This window comes from Lygodium microphyllum, chromosome 7 (genome assembly GCF_053477565.2).
Source record: "Lygodium microphyllum isolate KBCC chromosome 7, Lygodium_microphyllum_v1.1.10, whole genome shotgun sequence".
In the NCBI taxonomy this organism is placed as follows: domain Eukaryota; kingdom Viridiplantae; phylum Streptophyta; class Polypodiopsida; order Schizaeales; family Lygodiaceae; genus Lygodium; species Lygodium microphyllum.
The window spans coordinates 130633772-130653640 of NC_141141.1; the positions used below are offsets into that span (position 1 = coordinate 130633772).

General features: G+C 48.1%; 1 protein-coding gene and 1 long non-coding RNA gene across 3 annotated transcripts in view; one reads left to right on the forward strand and one right to left on the reverse strand.

The window, feature by feature from the left end:
* LOC148033956 (cilia- and flagella-associated protein 70-like) overlaps positions 1-19869 on the forward strand; it is a 173696-nt gene that overhangs the window by 82614 nt on the left and 71213 nt on the right. For both annotated transcript variants that reach the window (XM_087681937.1, XM_087681938.1), the window contains exons 4-5: positions 9029-9133; positions 9240-9440. In XM_087681937.1, the coding sequence (XP_087538063.1) occupies positions 9029-9133; positions 9240-9440 (306 nt within the window). The remainder of the gene's footprint in view (positions 1-9028; positions 9134-9239; positions 9441-19869) is intronic.
* The window catches only part of LOC148033957 (uncharacterized), an 88567-nt gene continuing 75988 nt past the window's right edge, over positions 7291-19869 (reverse strand). Inside the window, exon 3 of the long non-coding RNA XR_015691395.1 lies at positions 7291-8827. This is a non-coding gene — a long non-coding RNA (uncharacterized LOC148033957). The remainder of the gene's footprint in view (positions 8828-19869) is intronic.

The window sequence follows — 19869 nt, forward strand, 5'->3', positions numbered from 1 at the left end:
AGAGTACTTCCATGAGTGGTCAGACAGGTGATGTATCATCTACAGGAGTCCTTGGACAGGACAATTGCGAAGTCGCACTATTGCATCCACTGACAAGGATATGTCAGTGAGGGGGAGAACAGATAAGGGAAAAGAAAAGGTTTTTGAAGATGTAACAGGTCCACTCACTGCAGGTTATGATTCATCTAGTAGTGATAGCTTAGACATTGAATTGGGGATTCCGTCTATTATGACGCCAGGTGCTAGGCAGAGCCGTTATGTGCCGCCTCATGAGAGGCAAGCTCAAAGTGAGCCATAGCTCAGGAGATTAGAGAGGGTTAGACGACCTATTGACAGGTATACTTACACTAGATATTCAGCCCGTCATTATGGTTATATGACGAAAGTAACAGGTTTTAGAGAACCAAGTAAGTTTGATGAGGCAGTTGCAGATGAGAATTGGCATGCTGCTATGGATGAGGAATATTCAGCTTTGGCTGAAAATGGTACATGGGATTTGGTACAGTTGCCTGAGGGCAAAACACCTATTGGATGCAAGTGGGTATATAAGGTGAAATGTAAATCAGATGGATCATTGGAAAGATACAAGGCCAGGCTGGTTGCAAAAGGGTATGCGCAGCAGTATGGTCTTGATTATGAGGAGACTTTCAGCCTTGTAGCAAAGATGACTACAGTTAGAACTGTGATTGCTTTGGCAGCAGCTAGAGGCTGGAAACTATGGCAGATGGACGTAAAGAATACCTTTCTCAATGGAGAATTACAGGAAGAGGTTTACATGGAACAGCCTGAAGGCTATGTGCATCCAGAATTTCCAGCACATGTATGTTGGCTGAAAAAGGCATTATATGGGCTGAAACAGGCACCCAGAGCATGGAATGCTCGCATCAGCAGTTATTTGCAGCAACATGGTTTTCGATTGGGAGATGCTGATCATAGTCTGTTTGTGAATAAGACAGATAGTGGCTATGTTTTCCTAGTTGTCTATGTTGATGACTTAATCATTACAGGAGATGATGAAAATGGGATTGCTGAAATAAAGACATGTTTACAGGCTAAGTTTAAGGTCAAGGACCTTGGAGAGCTGAAATATTTTTTGGGGATTGAGGTTGTCTCTACACCTCAAGGTATATGGCTGCTACAGAAGCAGTATGCTCATGACATGTTACAGAAATATGGTATGGCTGATTGCAAGCCTATGGATACGCCTTTAGAGCAGAATGTCAAGCTGCAGATTGATGTTGGGACAGAGATTGAGAATGTTACTATGTATAGACAGATGGTAGGCAGCTTGATCTATCTCACGATCACTAGACCTGACTTGAGTTATGCTGTGGGGCTGATCAGTTAGTTCATGCAGAAGCCTCGCAAACCACACTTGGATGCAGTCAGGAGAATTCTGAGATATGTAAAGAGTACCACAGATCATGGGCTGTTTTATGCATATGGGAAACCCCTTGACTTGATGGGGTACATTGATGCTGACTGGGCTGGTTGCACGTATGACAGGAGGTCAACCAACGGCTATGCATTTGGATTGGGTAGTAGCATGATCAGTTGGTAGAGTAAGAAACAGCCTACAATTGCATTGTCCAGTACGGAAGCAGAGTATCGTGGTGCGGCCTTAGCGGCCTGTGAAGCTAAGTGGTTACAGAAGTTGCTGAATGACTTGGGAGTACACTTGGACACCAAAGTCAAGCTGTATTGTGACAATTTGAGCAGTGTCATGTTAGCAAGCAATCCTGTTTATCATGCAAGATCGAAACACATTGAGGTTCACTACCATTTTATCAGGGAAATGGTTTTAGCAGATCAGATTGACTTGAAACATGTGAAGACTGGAGACCAGGTAGCAGACATCTTTACCAAATCACTTGGTAAAGATAAGTTCATTCACTTTAGACAGCTACTTGGAGTGATGCAGATGATTTGAGTTTTGTTTTGAGCTTGAGGGGGAGTGTTAGAAATCAAGCTCACCGTTAGTGTGTCTTTATCTATGACCGATATCTATGACAGCTAGAGTGTGCAGTTGTCTACATGTGACTACATTAAATAAGTCGGGTTAGTAGTCATTTAGTGACCTGACTAGAGTTAGTCTGTCTAGTCTACACTTACACTAGGTCACTTTATCTTTGTTGAGTGTGTTACTTAGTTAGAAAAGAATAATGGAAGAAAGCTATGGAACATGAAGGTTCATGACAATGGAGTTTCCTTGTCTCTCTCTCTCTCTCTCAACTTTGAACAAAGCCCCCTCGGTAGAGCACTCCGCAGCCCCCCCTGCCCGCGTCCCACCCGGCAAGACTGCAGTCCCCCACAACCACCACTCGCGCCACAGACTACCCCACCTGAGATCCCACACCCACCCTCCACCACCTCCCAGGCTCCCCCCACTTACCTTGGCCCACAGTCCCCCCCTTCCAGGGCCACCAGCCCCCCCACACCCGCCACGTACTTCCGACCATCCCACCATCCTTCGACCCTCTTCCCCCCCACCATCTCGCTTGTTGAGCACCCCCCTGATCCGCACCTGTTTCAGGTGATCCCCCCCAGACCCGCTTCCGCTCGTCCCACAGGAGGTGATGAGCCACACATGCCTACATCCTCCTCGCACCAGCAATCTTCCCCCTTCCACACAGCCACCAACTCATCTGCCCCTGCCGCCTGTCACACCTTCCCAAGACAGGCACAGTCGTTGCCATAGGAGTTTTTCCGCAGGGCCCGTGGTTCTATCTAAGAGTTGTGGAGCGCGGAGAGTTCCCACTACCTCTAGAGTTGGGGATCTTCGTGGTTAGTATGTCAAGGAGGGGCAAGATCCATCTATTAGCACCTCCGGATGGACAAAACTACTCTTTATTCTTTCAATCCTCTCACTCAGGGGATTGGACGGCGACATAGATAGAGGAGGAGTTGAAGAGTCAGGTGGCGGACCACATCTCCCAGTGGATGGGAGAAGAAGGACAAGCACTGTTTACACAACAATGACCTGGTTGCATGATGGACATTAACTGGTGGGCTGGTGTCGAGATCCCACACTTGAGCATTATCTTTCGAGCCCCTCCACAGTGGCGAGCTCCGAGGGATGTGATCGAGTGGCCCCTGGCACAAGCGGCCCGTTTCTACCAGTGTACGGAGTCACGACTCTCAGCATGGCTGATAGATGCATTGATTGTACCACCTGGAGCATCTATCACCCCTATGGTCCGGCCGAGGGTGACCATGGGGGGGACTGGAGTTCGCCGTCTAGACTTGCAGCAAAGCATACTTGCATGCCCCATAGTTTCTCATCCTCATCAGCGGCTTTCACACCGAACAGATGCTTGTTCGGTCAGTCGCAGGTCTCCCCATGAGCTTACACCTTGCATCCTGGAATGTGAAGTCTCCACTACAGTGGGGGACATGGATTCAGGAAGTTGATTGTTCGGCAAGAGCTGTAGCCTGCCCTTGCCGAACGGATCGACATTTTACTTTTACAGGAGCACAAGCTCACTCCCTCCCAGGCCCAACGGGTAGGAAAGGTACTCCCGGGCAGCTCGCACACTTATTGGGAGCACGCCATAGGTGCCCACGGCAGGAGTGGAGGCGTATGCACCTCTATTGGCTCGAGTCTCACCACCTGTGTACGAGATCACGGGACGATAGTGGCAGGGAGGGTTCTATGGATCAGACTGGAAATTGGGGACTCGTGCCTTGGAGTCCTCAACGTCTATGCCCCTATGGAGGTTAGGGCATGGACTCCCAGAGGTGGACTCCTAGATCGTTGGAGGAGACTTCAACAACCTGGAGGCTTTGGAGGACTAGCAGGGCAGAGGCAGAAACTATCAGGGCGTGATTGGGGAGGAGCAGGAGGCATGGGAGGTATTTCTATTGGCAGTAGGTGCATATGATGCCTAGAGAGACTCTGCCTTCCACAGGAGGGAGAGGTTGCTGGACTTCTCTTGGGGATATAGGCGGCTAGGTGGAGTCCTGCTAGAGCGGTTGGACAGGTTTTATGTGGGAGAGTGGGGAGGCTCTTGTGGGGGACCAGATTGGGCAGTTGGCGGGAACCACGTTGTTTGATCACTGCTCGATTCTCCTGACACTAGATCCCCCAGCATCTGCCCTAGACACTTGATCTTGTAGGATCCTTGACTCGATCTATAGGAGGGAGGAGGTGACGAGACAGATAGAGCAGCTCTGGACTAGGGAGTGGGGCAGGAGGGACCGGATCGTAGAGGAGGTTGCAGAAGTCTTAGCCGAGTCGAGCAGAATCTGCCAAGAGGCAGCCATACAGGCCAGGCAGCAGAGCTGGGAGGAGGAGAGAGCGCTCCGACGGGACCTTGCAACCACGCAGAGATTACTACAGGAGGCACTAGGGGACCCCACCCTCCACGCACAAGAGGTGCGAGTGCGAGCAGCCATTGCTGGCCTAGAGGACAAGCGCTCTAAGTTCTCTTTCCGCACCTCAGCAGCTTTTTGGGCGCGGAAGGGGGACACGATGTGCAGGGAGTTTTTCCAAGTGCACTAGCCTCGCACCTCAGGAGAGCAGATACGCAGTCTTCGAGATCAATATGGGAGGACTCGTTCAAGCCCAGACGAGGTGATGGAGATTGCCACTGATTACTACAGACGCCTTTTCTAGCAGGAGACAGCCTCAGCTAGAGGACAGGGATGTAGACAGCAGGTCTGGGATCACATCCCGTCCCTTGTCATAGAGGAGATGGGACCCCCCCTCCTAGCCCCCTTCACAGAGAAGGAACTAGAGGAGGCTTTCCATACATAGGACGGGCAGAAATGCCCAGGAGAGGATGGCCTCTCTAAGGCCTTCTTTACTACCTACTGGGAAGGGGTGAAGGACCCCCTACTGATGGCCTTCCAAGAGATTTTCACTTCTGGATAGATGTTCACGCCAGCCCAAATCACCCCCCCTAGATCACCTTTCCTACGTAACTTACTCCGCGTGTGGCAGGGCCTCCGTAAGGCCCTAATCTAGAGCCCCCCAAGCTACTAGGAGGAGATAGACCGTCAGCTGGTGATCTGGAATCCCCAGGTCAAAGATCGGGAAGGGGCACAGATTGGCGAGCGCCCCCACATCCAGTGGGTTGGTTGGGAGGCCGGCCCGGTTCGTACCATTAGGACATGGTGGGAGGTGTACAGGATGGCGGACGAGGAGGTGCTGCAGCGAGTTTCAGGCTGCCAGAGAGGAGTGGAGTTGAGGCGAAGGGAGATAGACGCAGAAATACCTCCGGAGTGGCTTGCTCTCCCGATATGAGTGCCGATAGAGCCCGGGGAGGTATGGCCCGCTAGGTTTTCACCAGCAGGCATCCCCCTAGAGGTAGCAGGTAGAGTGGGCAGCGCCCCGCAAGGGACTTTCTTCACCGTTCCGGAGGGGGGGCGTCTGACCCTTGACAGAGGGCAGTAGGATGAGGGGATAGCTGCCCTTTCATAGAGGAGGATTTGGATGTTGGGCCTTCAGGAAGACATGGCGATTGGACCCCTATGTTTTCTGGAAGGAGCTCAGGGAGTGGCGCCTTTGGATCTGGGAGGGCAGACCACTTGATGAGCTGGAGTGGGATCCAGAAGAGTGGCTATGGCCGACCACTGCAGTCGCCATGAAGCCACCGAGGTTCCTAGAGTACACTGCTAGGATTGGCAAATACGTACTGATGCAGGAGGATATGGATTGGGCGCCGTCACATAGCAGGCACTGGGCGGAGCACAGCATCACGGAGCCATTCCAATGGACCTTGTGGCGTCACCTATGGGATAGCTGGAGGCCAAGGAGGGTATTGTATTTCTTATGGCTGGTGGCACATGGAGGCTTGGTGGTGGGAAGTTGGCTTGCCTAGATGCAGAAGGAGAGAGGTTGTAAGCGTTGCACACAGCAGCCTCCGGAAACCCCAAAGCACTGCCTTTGGTCATGTGAGGAGGCGCAGCTTGTGTGGAGAGGAGCATGCCGCATCCTTCGCTGTACAGCACCTAGCCTTAGATGTATCTCATGGGGAGCTTTCTACTGGTAGGCAGTCAGCCAGGGCTGTCACCTTCTGTATGAGGCCGGGATGCAGGACACGATATTCATCATTGAGGCAGGGTCGTGCGCAGTGATCGGTTTGGAGGCTCTACCCATCCGCCAGGTACTGGAGCCCATAGCAGACCGCTTTGGGGTATGGGAGATCATAGGGAGTCTTACTGGATGGCAAATCTGGAAGGCGCGGTGTTAAGAGACTTTCGGCGGAGAGAGACTTTCAGCAGAGGCAACCCTAGCAGAGCTCTGGACCTCCATCATCCACTCCCTCTGCGGCCGTTGGGATCAGGTGCAGGGCGAGTCTAGGGCTCGTCAGGAGCTGCGTGGTCACTTCATGCATACCTGGGGCGGCCAGGACCTGTTTTTCGTGATGCAAGCAGGCAGCCCCAAATGGCGATATACCCCCCTCCATGGCTTCTTGCCCCCATCCCCCGTTGATTGCCCTGGGAGGCTTGTATTCATGATGTATTTGTGTTTCTGCATCAGCTCCAACTAGTCTGTTGAGCTTGAGCACTCCGTTGTAATCAGTTTCTTTGAGTAATATAATCAGCCACATTTTATTTGCAAAAAAAAGCTATAGCAATGTGTATCAAAGCAAAAGAAGCAACAAAATCACTAACAAAATACTAGAGGCAATAGTGCTCAACTCATGCAAGAACCACCATTATTTGAACCACGACATGGAAAACATCATACACCAACAATGGATGTCTATGAGATAAAGAATCAACAATAATGGAGCAAGCAACTGAGCTCAATCTGTCCATAGTTTACACATGATCAACATATGGATCTGCATGTAGCATATACCAATGATCCAAATGAGTCCATACATGATAGAGTATTATGATGAAAAGCAAAGCCAATTGAGCAGATCCACATGCTGCCATAGGACTAGAGCATTCAGAAGAGCAAGTGTTTCAGACCAACAATTCCTTCCAAGAGTCAACATATGAGAGTGCCTAGATGCATTATTAAAATATGTTGGAGCATCATAAAATCTCAAAAAATAAAACCATTTGCAGCCAAGGACTTTCTTGAGAAGCTTGCAAAGCATATAATGCTTGAAATTTAAACATCTTGCCATATAGAAGACATTGGAAGAGCACCCGTCATCCAAAATGATTTTAAAACACAACTTGCGAACAATGCATTTTGATTGTGCTTTTGTATGCAAACTATTTGTAGCTATAGAATATGGGTATAGTGCCAAAAAAACCTTTACTTATTCCGATGGCAAAGACTATGTACAATGACACATATTCCTGGAGGTTTGAACATTATATATAAAATGGATGAAGTTTGCCTATGTACAAAACAACCAAATATCAGCTGTCTTGCATGACGTCAAATTCATCATGCAAAAGCAAGACATTATTGACCACATTTACAAATGCAGTGTCATGAGATTGCAGTACATTTTTACAAAAAGAAAGAGGTTTCTTAGGGGCTTGCTAGCCATTCTCAACCATCTGTTCCTTGTGCTTTGATTGTAGATTAATAATGGAATTCACAGGATGCAGGTGATACTTCCCCTTTATCTTTGTATCTTTCCAGCTTCAAGTTGGTCACAGGATGCTTCACATTTGACTATACACTTTGCCTTTGCACACATTGTCATTTGGGGGAATTCCATTTCGAGGGAGCTGATGCAAAACTGAGGACATTCTGAAGATGCATGACCAAATATGTGACATGCAAAACATCCACTAGAAAAACTGATCTATTTTCAACTTGAAGTAACAGGCACCCCATCTATTTAACATTCTCAACCTCAATATATATTGCAGGAAACTTATCTTTATTTGTATCCCATACTATGCAGAAATTCCCGAAGTTCTCAAAGGACATTCCATCCACCTTACCCAAACTTGCAGCAATACATGGCAAATGTTCTTGAAAACATTCAAGAAAATCAACCACTTCCATCCATACATGACATTGATAGCTAATAAGAGGTCGATAAACCTTCATTGGAGACCATGCAAGTACATATACTAGCTGAGTGCCATAGATCAGCGGAGATTTCTCAAGCATCAATTGCTTATGTTTCTCTCTGCTGCAGAATATATTCCTTCCAACTAAAGGACCACCAACAACAGATTGCACGTAGTGTGTAACACCTGCACAGAAGGCATCTTGTGCAGAAAGAAAATGACAATCGCTCTTTCAAGATATTTCTTTGAAGGCATCACAATTGTGGGCAGTTTGATTTTATACTTAAAAGATGGTAAAAGGTCTCTCCATTTTGCTGGGCTTTCCACAAAATCTTCATGAAGTGCATCATATACAATCTGAGCCACCAGCTGAATTTGGCTTCCAGAAATCTTCACTATTCAAGGCAACACGCTGTCTTTTTTCTGTTTCTCCCATTTTGTCTTGATGACCATACATTCAAAATCCTGAACCCATTTGACTGCAGAAAGAGGAGAGCATGTACATGCACATGCACACATGCATGTGCAGACAGAACTTTAGATTGTGAACTAAGGTTGATTTACAGGATGTTGCAATGCTGAAGCACTTGCAGCTTCTAACTGCACAGGCTCAGAATCCACAGCCTGTGAGCACCCAACACTCCACCATCTCAAATCCATGGGAGGCTCAAGTCCCAACCTCAAGCAGGCTTCAAATCCACTTGGACCACTGCCCATTCTCGACTGCCATGCCATAAATGCCGCCTTAATTGTTGCAGATCACATACAACACCTTGATGGGTACCCAAGTCTCTCCTGCATGTCCAAGGGTACCATCAAGGCCGTAAATACCTCTGACACCCTAAGCTAACCACATCTGTGCGATCGTATTGTCAGGAGCCATCACCTTGTCCTATACCGATCCGTATGCACAGTTAAAGCCAGGAAACACAGTAGCATACACATGTTTGCTTCATATAAATAATGTTTACAAAAAGTATGTGCCCAGGTGCCACTAGAATCTTGCAATACTAATTACAAGGTATTTATTTTGTTTAGTTAAAGATAGAATCATTTGAAAATGTCCTAATATCATATTTTAATAGGTTGACAGGTTGATGGTGATGTCTTATCTGCACAAAGATGTTACAAGGAAAGAATCCTGCAGGATAAAGTCAACCCAGATCTTTGGCTTGAGTATGGTTTGTTTTGTATGAGGGTATGTGCAGAAATCCTGACACTCAGCCGCTGTCTCACAACTCTCTTGACAATGGTTTTCATGGCAAGCATTTGTAGTGAGAAATTTAGTTTCCATATTCTTTCAGGGGAAACACAGAGACCATGGTGAAGCAGAGGAGTGTTTTAGAGAGGCCATCAGTCTAAATCCAGAGCATTTCTTGAGTTTGCTGGCTCTATCCTGTTTATCTTGGCACAGGAATTTCTTTGGTCAATCACTAGCTTTATTGAGAAAGATAACTGAACTGCACACACCAGAGGAGTTCATTGCCTGGGTACTCCTAGGCCAGGTAAAAGACTATTTGCCAATTCCATATGGTGAATTGTAAATATAATAATTCTTCTTGCATTACATGTACATATTTATTTCAGTACTGTACCATGTTTGACAACACAATGAAGAGCTCTAGGGATCTGGTGGTTGCAGAGGTCAGTTTCATCAAACACCTTTTCAGAAGTATGTAGTGTGGACCTCATTATGAGATTGTCTCATATGGAATTCTAGCCCTCACTTGATAACCTTTCCTTACATAGTATCCAGATTCCACGGGGAGATTTGAGATCATTGTGTTACAAGGCTGTTGGCACCACTACACGTATATACAACTTGGGGTTTCCCCCTACTAATGACGAGGGCTTGTTGCTCAGAGGTGGCTGATGACTCAGCAGTCTATTTGTCTACACAGGCGATGTGTATGTTTTAGTGCCTTTTTGGAAATATTTTGTTAGTAACAGCAAGCACCCATTTTAGCTGGTGGAAATCAGTGGGCTTTTGGATCAGTAGGGAACCACATTTGGACCACAGGGATGATATTAGATTTACCTAGGTGGTTAAAGATGTGTCACTTATTGCCTTGGATCCAGGTTGGCATTTGTAGTTGCTCTGCTCAGCAGATTGCTAGAAAGTTTTGATCATTGGAAAGATAGATTTGGCTTCAATAGCTCCTGCTGTAAAGCAAGTCAATCTGCTTATGTTTGGTTTACCACTTCAATGCTGGGGTGGTTGTTTGGTTGCATTGGATAAGTGGCGTTGAATGATAAACAAATATCTATGGCTTCTGAAATATTAGAGCTAGGGTGGTTGGGAATCTGTCAGTTTATCTTGGCTTGAGAGTCTGCTAGGGAACTCAAGGTATACACAAGGGCTTGATAGGTATCATAACCTACCATGAATGGGAAAATATCCGAATTGAGATGTATGAAAAGAAGAATGCATCCCACACTATTTGCAAAAAATATGGATGTGAGTAATAAAATAGAGCCTTTTCAAAATGACATTGTACACCGCATGGGAACACCACACTTGATCTTTTTTGTACAGAAAAAAAGAGAGCTTTGAGTTGTATTTCACACTTGTATATAGCAGCAAGTGTTGGAGCTGTACTCACTTTGTATATGGCACAGGAACAATCTTTTATCATGTACAAGATAGTTAAGTAGGTTACTTTTACTATTGTGCTCAAGTGACTTATGTTTTTTCTCTTGAGAGAGTATTCGACTTTTCTCCAGACTAGACTTTCTCTGGAGACTTCTTGGACCTTCATGGGTGGTTCTGGACCTATCTCAAGAACTGCCCCACCAGAGATTTTTTCGTCCAGGCTTTTTGTCTAGAGACTTATGAACGCAGACTAGATCTGATCGCAAGCTCCTGACCTAGAGATTTTTTGGCAACAGTCTACAAAAAACCTCCTCCACCACTCCGTCTCAAGATATTGATATTGTATGAAGATCTTTTGCTCTCCCCTCTGTTCAGCTATAAAAAGAGGGGGAAGGCAACTAGTGTATCAAGCAATCATTTTATGCTAATAGAAGCGTGCTCTTGCAAATCTGTGTACTTCCATCTCTCACCACTCAAGCGTCTCTGTCCTTCTCTTCTCATTCTTGTCTCTAGACTTCTCTTCATCTTCCCCTTCATCCTAGACTTCACTTCTCTCTCCTCCTTTCTTCGGACTTCTTGTATCTAGCCCTGTCTCCAGACTTTTCTCTTCCCTAGACTTTTCTGTTTTTTCCTCCAGACTTCTCCTCTTCCCCAGACTTCTTTGTCTCTGTCTCTAGACTTCTCTTCCCCAAACTTCTGTCCCAGACTTCTCTGTGTCTAGACTTCACCCCTTCCCAAATATCTCTTTCTTCGGATTTCTTGCACCCGGACTTCTCTGTCTAACTTCTATGTAGCATTGTCCCTCTTCCCTCCAAACTCCCCTTTCCTCCTGGACTTCTCTCCCCTCCTTGCTAGACCTTCCTTCTCGGTCCTCTTTCCATAAATGAGCAACATCAAGGAATTTGGAGGTGTATGCATTGATTCCAGAGTGAGCATACTGCTCTGAGGAAACCCCATTCCCCCCGGTCATGCAACAACCACCCCTACAATTTGGTGATCACGGTAGGACCCGACTTTGCAATTTGCTAAGCATTGGAAGTCCAAAGTGTATGCCTATGACCTGCTGTGGAAAATCCTTCAAGGTAACTCCCATTTTCACTCCTCAAACTCCTCTTTGAGGTTTTAGTAGATGCCAAGTTCTAGGAAATTCTTTCCCATGGAAAAACATAAGTCTGAAATGACTAGCATAGGCATGAGAGCTGGGAGCAGCTCAGGGGCAGGGGCTGATGCCTTTGAGTCTCAAGGTTACCTACCCTCACACAAGGTTTGGAACTATGACCAAATGAAGAGCAATCATATGCGTCTCCTAATCCAAAATAGCTCCAACACCCATTCTTTTAGAAGTGCAAACATGGTGCTAAGAGATCCATGAAATACCCAATCTGAGTAGAATCTTTTTCCAAAGCAAAAACCGGATGGGTGAGTGATTTGCTATAAATGAGACTTCAGCCAAGGGAGCAAGGGAAGGTAATATAAAATCATTGGTATCATGATTATCTGCGCTATTTTTAATCTTATGTGGAAAGGCCAAGCTTGTGATTTCAAATACACAAACTTATCCACAATGCTCGAGAAGATCCAATCTATTAGCACTTTGGGTGAAACCCACACTCCCAAAGGATAGCCCAAGTGCTTGAAAAGAGAGCCTTTAAGCACCACCTTGCCTTGGTAGCCCAAGGCTTGGAGATCACTCTGACTGCAATTGATAAGGGCCAATTTAGATGCATTAATATATGTAGTTCCAGGGCAAGGGTGAATAAGCCCCATTTGACCATTGCTCTTTGTATGTTGTCCAGATCAGCCCCACGACCTGTGTGGTCGCCCTGCGTTGTTGCGAAACTGCCCCGTGGCCCGCAACCTATCTGACGTGTCACCTGATTGCCTTGCGCTGACCTGCAAAGCCAGTCATCTGCCTGTCAAGGCCTACTACTTGCTCAACTGCACGCAACCTGTTACGTGCACACTGCCTGCATAACTAACTCCTGAGTCAGTGTCATCGCATTAGTGTCTCATTAGGCTCCGTCCTCTGCATCAACACTCGTCCTCCACCATCGACCTGCTGTGGCGGCTCTGTCCTTTGCCTCACACTCGAAAAGGTCTCCCCGGTCGACCTGCTCTTGTGCCTCCATCCTATTCTGCACGTTCGTCTGCTCCGTTGATTGCTTCTCCTCTGCAAGTTCAGCTAGAGTTTCTTGCAATTGCGGAGATGTGATAATACTAGCAATCGTTGCTCCCTCCGTCTGCTGCAACATCCCCCCCGGTATCACAACAGCTAGCTCGGTAGGTCCTCAATAGTGCCGCACAATGGAAAACCCTGGTCAGACGCCGGTGCATTCTACAAGTGCCCCCAGTCAAACACCTTGCACGTCATCCTTTCTGAGGAATAGCTCTTATCCATCTGTGCCATAGAGCTAGAAATGAAAGAAACAACAACCTTTGGACAAGTCATAGGACACTCTCCATCCAGGAGCCAGCTTGGAGATTGGCTTCACTCCACGCTACACATTGGCACAATGCACATTGCGGAGGCTGTTCTCATGGGTGAAGGGATCTTCATGATCCGACTCATCTCCGTGGATGCAGCCCGTGAGCTAGTGGATAGCTCACCTTATGCCTCCACGAAGGGGGTCATCTATAGCTTCACAGTGGAGGACTTCATGCTCCGCAACAGGTTTCCTAGATACTTGGTCACCCTTCTATTCCCCGGACTGGTGGTAGAGTATTATCAGTTAGTGGAGGAATTTGGACAGCTTTTCGGCACAGTTCTTTCTCCCTCCACGGATGCAGTGACAACCGTAGGAGTCTTGAAAGTACGGGTGGCTGTGGAAAATACAAAGAACATACCTAAGTTTCTTGAGATTGAGGCAGGCAGACACTCTTCCAGGTAGCAGGTTATTATGGCAGGGCAGCCTGGTCAGTGCTTGCAATGCCATGACTTTGGGCATCAGGCAACAGATTACACGTGTTTTGGAGCCAAAGCGGCTCAGTTGGCGGACCTACAAGTGGATGCTAACTGTTTTACATGGGTTAAGCGACAACAGAGAGAGAAACAACAGGGGGGCCTTAGTCAGCAGTCCCCCAGACACAGCCACGGCAGCAAAGAGCAGGAGGGCGGGCGAGGGCATCAGAGCACCCCGCAGCAGCCCCCCCGCCTGTCCCACCCAGCAGGATCACAGGCCTCCACCCCCCACCACCCACTGAGGCATCACAGCCCACCCCACCCGAGATCCCCTAGCCTCCATGCCCACTCCTACCTCATGGATTGCCCCCCGATCCTATCCCACCCTCTTCCGGGGCTACTCGTCCCCCCCCCCCCCCACCCACCACATACTTCTGACTACCCCACCATCCCTCACTCTTCCTCTTCCCCATCATCTCCCCCGCTGACTAGCCCTCCTGATCCTCACCCAGTACATGTGTCCCCCCCCTCCCCATTCTCCCCCCTTCCAAAGGGGTGACGAGCCTCACACGCCCATATCTTCTCCTCACCAGTAGCTTGCACCCCCCCCCACACAGCCACTAGCTCATTTGGCCCAGCCACCCATCACACTTTCCCTCTACAGGCGCAGTTGCTCCCACAGGAGTTTTTCCACAGTGGTCCGTGGTCCTATTTGAGAGTTGCGGAGTACGGAGAGTTTTCACTACCTCTGGAGGTGGGGATCTTCGTGGTCTGCAAGTCAAGGAGTGGCAAGGTTCATTTACTAGCACCATCGGATGGACCAAACTATGCTTGCTTCTTTCAAACCTCTCATTCAAGAGACTGGACGATGACATAGATAGAGGGGGAAGTGAGAGTCCAGGTTGCAGACCACATCTCCCAGTGGATGGGTGAAGGAGGGCTAGGACTCTTTTCCTAGCAGTGGCCAGGGTGCATGATGGACATTAACTGGTGGGTTGGAGTTGAGGTTCCACATCTGAGCATTATTTTTCGAGCCCCAACCCAGTGGAGCTCACCAATGGATGTGATCAAGTGGCCCCTCATGTAGGCTACCCGCTTCTACTAGTGCACAAAGTCACGTCTCTCAGCCTGGGCTGTTGGACGCCATGGTTGTACCGCTTGGAGCATCTATCACCCCCATGGGCCCGAGAGCCACCATGGGGAAATGGAGTTCACCCTCTAGGCCTGTGGCCAAGCGCATTGGCATGCTCCATAGCTCTTCTTCTTCATTAGTAGCTTCCACACCAAAGAGATGCCTGTTCGGTAAGTCACAGGTTTCACCATGAGTCTACACTTAGCACCTTGGAACGTGAACAACCTACACTATAGTGGGGCACGTGGTTCCAAGAAATTGATTGTTTGGCAGGAGCTGCAACCTACCCTTGTTGGACGGATTGACATCTTACTTCTTCAGGAGCATAAGCTCACCCCCTCCCAGGCCCATCGGGTTGGGAAGGTACTTCCAAGCAACTCACACACCTACTGGGAGTACTCCATCGGTTCCCACGGCAAGAGTGGAGGCGTATGCACCTCTATTGGCTCGAGCCTTACCGCCTGTGTGCGAGACCACAGGACGATTGTGGCAGGGAGGGTCCTATGGATTAGATTGGATTTAGGGGACTCATGCCTTGGAGTCCTCAATGTTTATGCTCCTATTGAGGTTAGGGCACACAGCAGGTTCTAGACGGAGATTACAGCAGGACTTCTAGAGGTGGACTCTTGGATTGTTGGAGGAGACTTCAACCACTTGGAGGCCTTAGAGGACCAACAAGGTAGAGGTAGAGATTACCAGGGTATGGTAGGGGAGGAGCAAGAGGCATGGATGGTCTTCCTCCTCGCAGTAGAAGCACGTGATGCTTGGCGGGACTCAGCTTTTCACAGGAGGGAGAGGTCGCTAAGCTTCTCTTGGGGATACAAGCATCTAGGCGGAGCTCTTTTGGAGCAATTGGACCGGTTCTATGTGGGAGTAGGGCAGCTGGCTGGCACCACTTTGTTTGATCACTGCTTGGTTCTCCTCACACTTGATGCTCCCACTTCAGCTTTTGACACGCAATCCTGTCAGATCCTTGATTCGATCTACAGGAGGGAGGAGGTAAGGAGGTAGATTGAGCAGCTCTGGACTAGCGAGTGGGCTAGGGGGGATTGGATCGCAGAGGAGGTTGCAGAGGTCTTAGCCGAGTCAAGCAGGATCTGCTAGGAGGCAGCCCTACAGGCCAGATAGTAGGGTTGGGAGGAGGAGAGAGCACTTCGGCGAGACCTAGCACCCACTCAGAGACTACTTCACTAGGCACCAGGGGATCCCACTAGAACCCCCAGGTCAGAGATCAGGATGGGATACAGATTGGTGAGCGCCCCCACATCCAGTGGCCCACATCCAGTGGGCTGGCTAGAAAGCTAGCCTCGCTCGTACTATCAAGATGTGGTGGGAAGTGTACAGGATGGTGGATCAGGAGGTGTTGCAGCGGGCATCAAGTTGTCAGTGATGAGAAGCTGAGGTGAGGAGGAGGGAGATTGACTCAGCGATCCCTTAGGAGTGGCTAGACCTCCAATCCGAGAGCCGGTGGAGCCTGGTGAGGTGTGGGCTGCCAGATTCTCACCGGCAGGTATCCCCTTACAGCAGGTGGCAGGTAGAGTGGGCGGTGGCCCCTATGGGACTTTCTTCACCATGCAGGATGGGGGGTGGTTGGTTCTTGATAGAGGGTAGCAAGATGAGGAGATTGTTGTCCTTCCTTGGAGGAGGATTTGTGTGGTTGGTGGACTCCAAGAGAAGACCTGGCAACTAGACCCTTATGTTCACTATGTAGGATGGGGGGTGATTGGTTCTTGATAGAGGGCAGCAAGATGAGGAGATTGTTGTCCTTCCTTGGAGGAGGATTTGTGCGGTTGGTGGACTCCAGGGAAAGACTTGGCGACTAGACCCTTATGTGTCTTGGGAGGGGTTTGGGGAGTGGTGTCTTTGGATATGGGAGAGCAAGCCACTTGATGAGTTGGAGTGGGACCCTGGAGAGTGGCTATGGCCGACCATTGCGGTTGCCAAGAAGCCTCTAAGGTTCTTGGAGTACACAGCCAAGATTGATAGACATGTACTAATGCAGGAGGACATGGATTTGGCGCCTTCGCGTAGCAGATACTGGGTGGAGCATAGCATTACGGATGCCTTCCATCGGACTTTGTGGCGTCGCTTGTGAGACAGTTGGAGGCTGAGGAGAGTGTCGTATTTCCTTTGGCTTTTGGCACATGGGGGTCTGGCTGTTGGGAGTTGATTGGCCGAGATGTAGTAGGATGGAGGTTGCAAGCGCTGCCCATAGCAACACTTGGAAACTCCAAAGCATTGCCTTTGGTCATGTGAGGTGGCACAGCTCGTGTGGAGAGGATCCTGCCGTGTTCTCCAATATGTGGCACCCAACCTTGGATGTATCTCGTGGGGGGGCTTTTTGCTGCCAAGCAGTCAGCCAGGGCCGTTACTTTTTGTATGAGGTGGCCGGGATGCAGGAGATGATTTTTCTCATCGAGGTTGGGTCTTGTGCAGTGGTTGGTTTGGAGGCTTTACCTAGCCGCCAAATATTGGATCCCACAATAGAGCGCTCAGAGGTATGGGAGATCATATGGAGTCTTACAAGATGGCACATTTGGAAGGCACGCTGTCAGGTGGTTTTTGGCGAGGAGTGCCTTCCAGTATATACGACTTTGGCAGAGCTTTGGACCTCCATCATCCACTCCCTCTTCGGCCATTGGGGCCAGGTGCACGGCGAGTCTCGAGCTCGTCAGAAGCTCCGTCTTCACTTTCTGCTCACTTGGGGCGGCCATGACTTGTTGTTCTTTACGATGCATGCGGGCAGCCCCAGGTGGCGATACACCCCCCCTCCATGGCTTCTTGCCCCCATCCCCCCAAGACCGCCTTGAAAGGCTTGTATACATGATGGATTTGTGATTTGCATGAGCTCCAGCTAGTCTGTTGAGCATGTGCACTTCATTGTAATCAGTCTTTTGAGTAATATAATTAGCCACATTTTACTTGCAAAAAAATGTTGTCCAGATCAGCCCTAAGAAACATGAAGGTGTCATCCTCCAAGGCTTGACCCACCAACTGTTCTTGCAAAGGGAGAGAGAGTCCCTACCACCTCACCTTTGACGAATGGGGTGAGTGGTCAAGGCAAAGAGAGAACAAAGGACTCAGCAGAAAACCCTACTTAACCGATTGACAAAGGAGGAAGGGTACCATGACACCACCATTGAGCAGAACTCTTGATGAAGAATTTGTACTGATAGTATTGAGTGCAAATATTCTCGAACCAAAACCCATGCCTTGCATCAATTGACCCAGGAAAGACCATTCCAAATGATCGAAGGCTTTTTCTAGGTTCAACTGAGCCAACACCATTTCCTGCTTCGTATATCGAGCATAATCTATTTCCATCTAGACATTCAAGGTGTTGTGCAGAATATTGTGCCCTTTGATAAATCCATACTAGATCGGGTGAATAATGTCTGGAAGATATTCATGTAGTCTGTTAGCTAGGACTTTGGCAAAGATCTTATACACAGAGCCCATCAATGAGGTTAGTTGTAAATGCTCCAAGGTTGAGGGGAATGACACTTTAGGGATCAATTTAATTAGACCCTCTTTCTAAGAGGGCGGCATGTGTCTAGTTGTCCAAATATGCTAGTATAAGGCTGTCAAAGGTGTAGCCAAGTGAGTAGCATAGGTCTCAAAAAAATTATTGGTGATACCATCCCACCCTAGGCTCTTGTCTTAGGCAAATGCAAGAGGACATCCATGGCCTCATCTTGTGTAATGTCCATATCCAAAGTGTCAGCAACATCTAATGTAACTTGATCTTTAAATAGATCAAGAAATAATGAACGGGCCGTACCGCGTACATGAGAATTGAGGACTAGGATCCAAGCAAGTCCATGAAACAGGTTTTGCACATTTGCACAATTCCTTGTGGATTTATGATCATTTCAACGTCGAAGGTGCTTAGGCGGGCCACATTCTCTATAGCAAAGGATGCATGAAGACCACGATAAAACTTATGCGATTGACAATTATTATCATACAGACCCTCTAATAGTGTAGCAAGTTTGGCATATTGGCACGATCTCTTTTGAAAAATATCAACAAGGTGTGCCAATCTTGGGAAGATGAAAATAAAAAGGGGATCTTGTGGTGAATTCATCAAAACCGAGTGTGTCAAGGCCAGGATTTACTTGGCAACTTGCAACCATTGCCTGTGGAGGTTGGCATGATGTATTCTGTGTTGCCTGGTGACCATTTGCACATTGCACATCGATTGATCAAGGGAAGCTACCCCTTGGGATGGAAGGTCCAATAACAATTAATGTAGCAAGTGTTGCATATAGCCATCAAATATCTCATGGCGAAGGAAGGAGGAGTTGAAACGCAATGGGAGCTTGCTTAGAAGGGCTCAAAACAAACCCATTGGATGCATATGCATCTCAAATACCATGAGAAAGTGATCAGAAAGAACATAGCCTTGCAATACCCTGATTTCTAAAACCTCCGGTGAAAAGGAATCATCATGCATAATGTAGAGCCGATCCAAGCAGCTCCAGGTTTCGATATGTTGCATCGAACATGATAAATCCAAGCCTTCCAAGGGAGAGGCATGATCTCAACTGGTGCCATAAGTTGCGACGACCAAGAACATCATTAAGAGCATAGAGACGCACCAGCCATAACACTTCCCCTTCATACATGATCTCCACAACTATAAATCTTCCTGATACATCTCTCTTACAGGTTGAAATTTCTCTTTGACAATTAGCAATACATTGGAATGGACTCTTGTTGAAATCCTTGCATAAAAAACCTTGAAGCCATGATAATGTAGGATTCTCTTTGTTTCTTTGTCACTCTCATACCGGCACCCATCACTGTCACTTCATTATTTATTCTTTCAATGACATTTGAATAAAGGGAAGGCCAGTCACACATTGTGACTGTTGGAGTCCCACATCTTGTGTCTCTCTCTCTCTCACCACCCTCTCACACTCCCTATCTGGCACTGGAGAGTCATGAGGGATGTCCGCATCACCACCACTAGAAATCCGCGGAGGAAGGGGCCACTAAGCCCTTCCCACAATCCGAAGAAGAGGATCCCTTCCACGCCTTGGACTTCGCCTTGGCTGGAGAATTGGGATTAGAATCTGAGGCAGATGATGACTTGTCGGAGGAGTCTGCATCCCGCTTCGTTTTCTGCTCCTTGTTCTTTTTGGAAGCCACTAACTCTTTGCAGTCCTTCCTTAAATGACATTTCTTACCACAGTGATAACACTGGTCCTTTGACTTCTTCATCTTTGAACCCCTCTCTGAAGCTGCAAGAGCCTCACCTAAACCGCCATAATGTGACGGAAGCCTCCCCTGTAGTCGCAAAGTAGC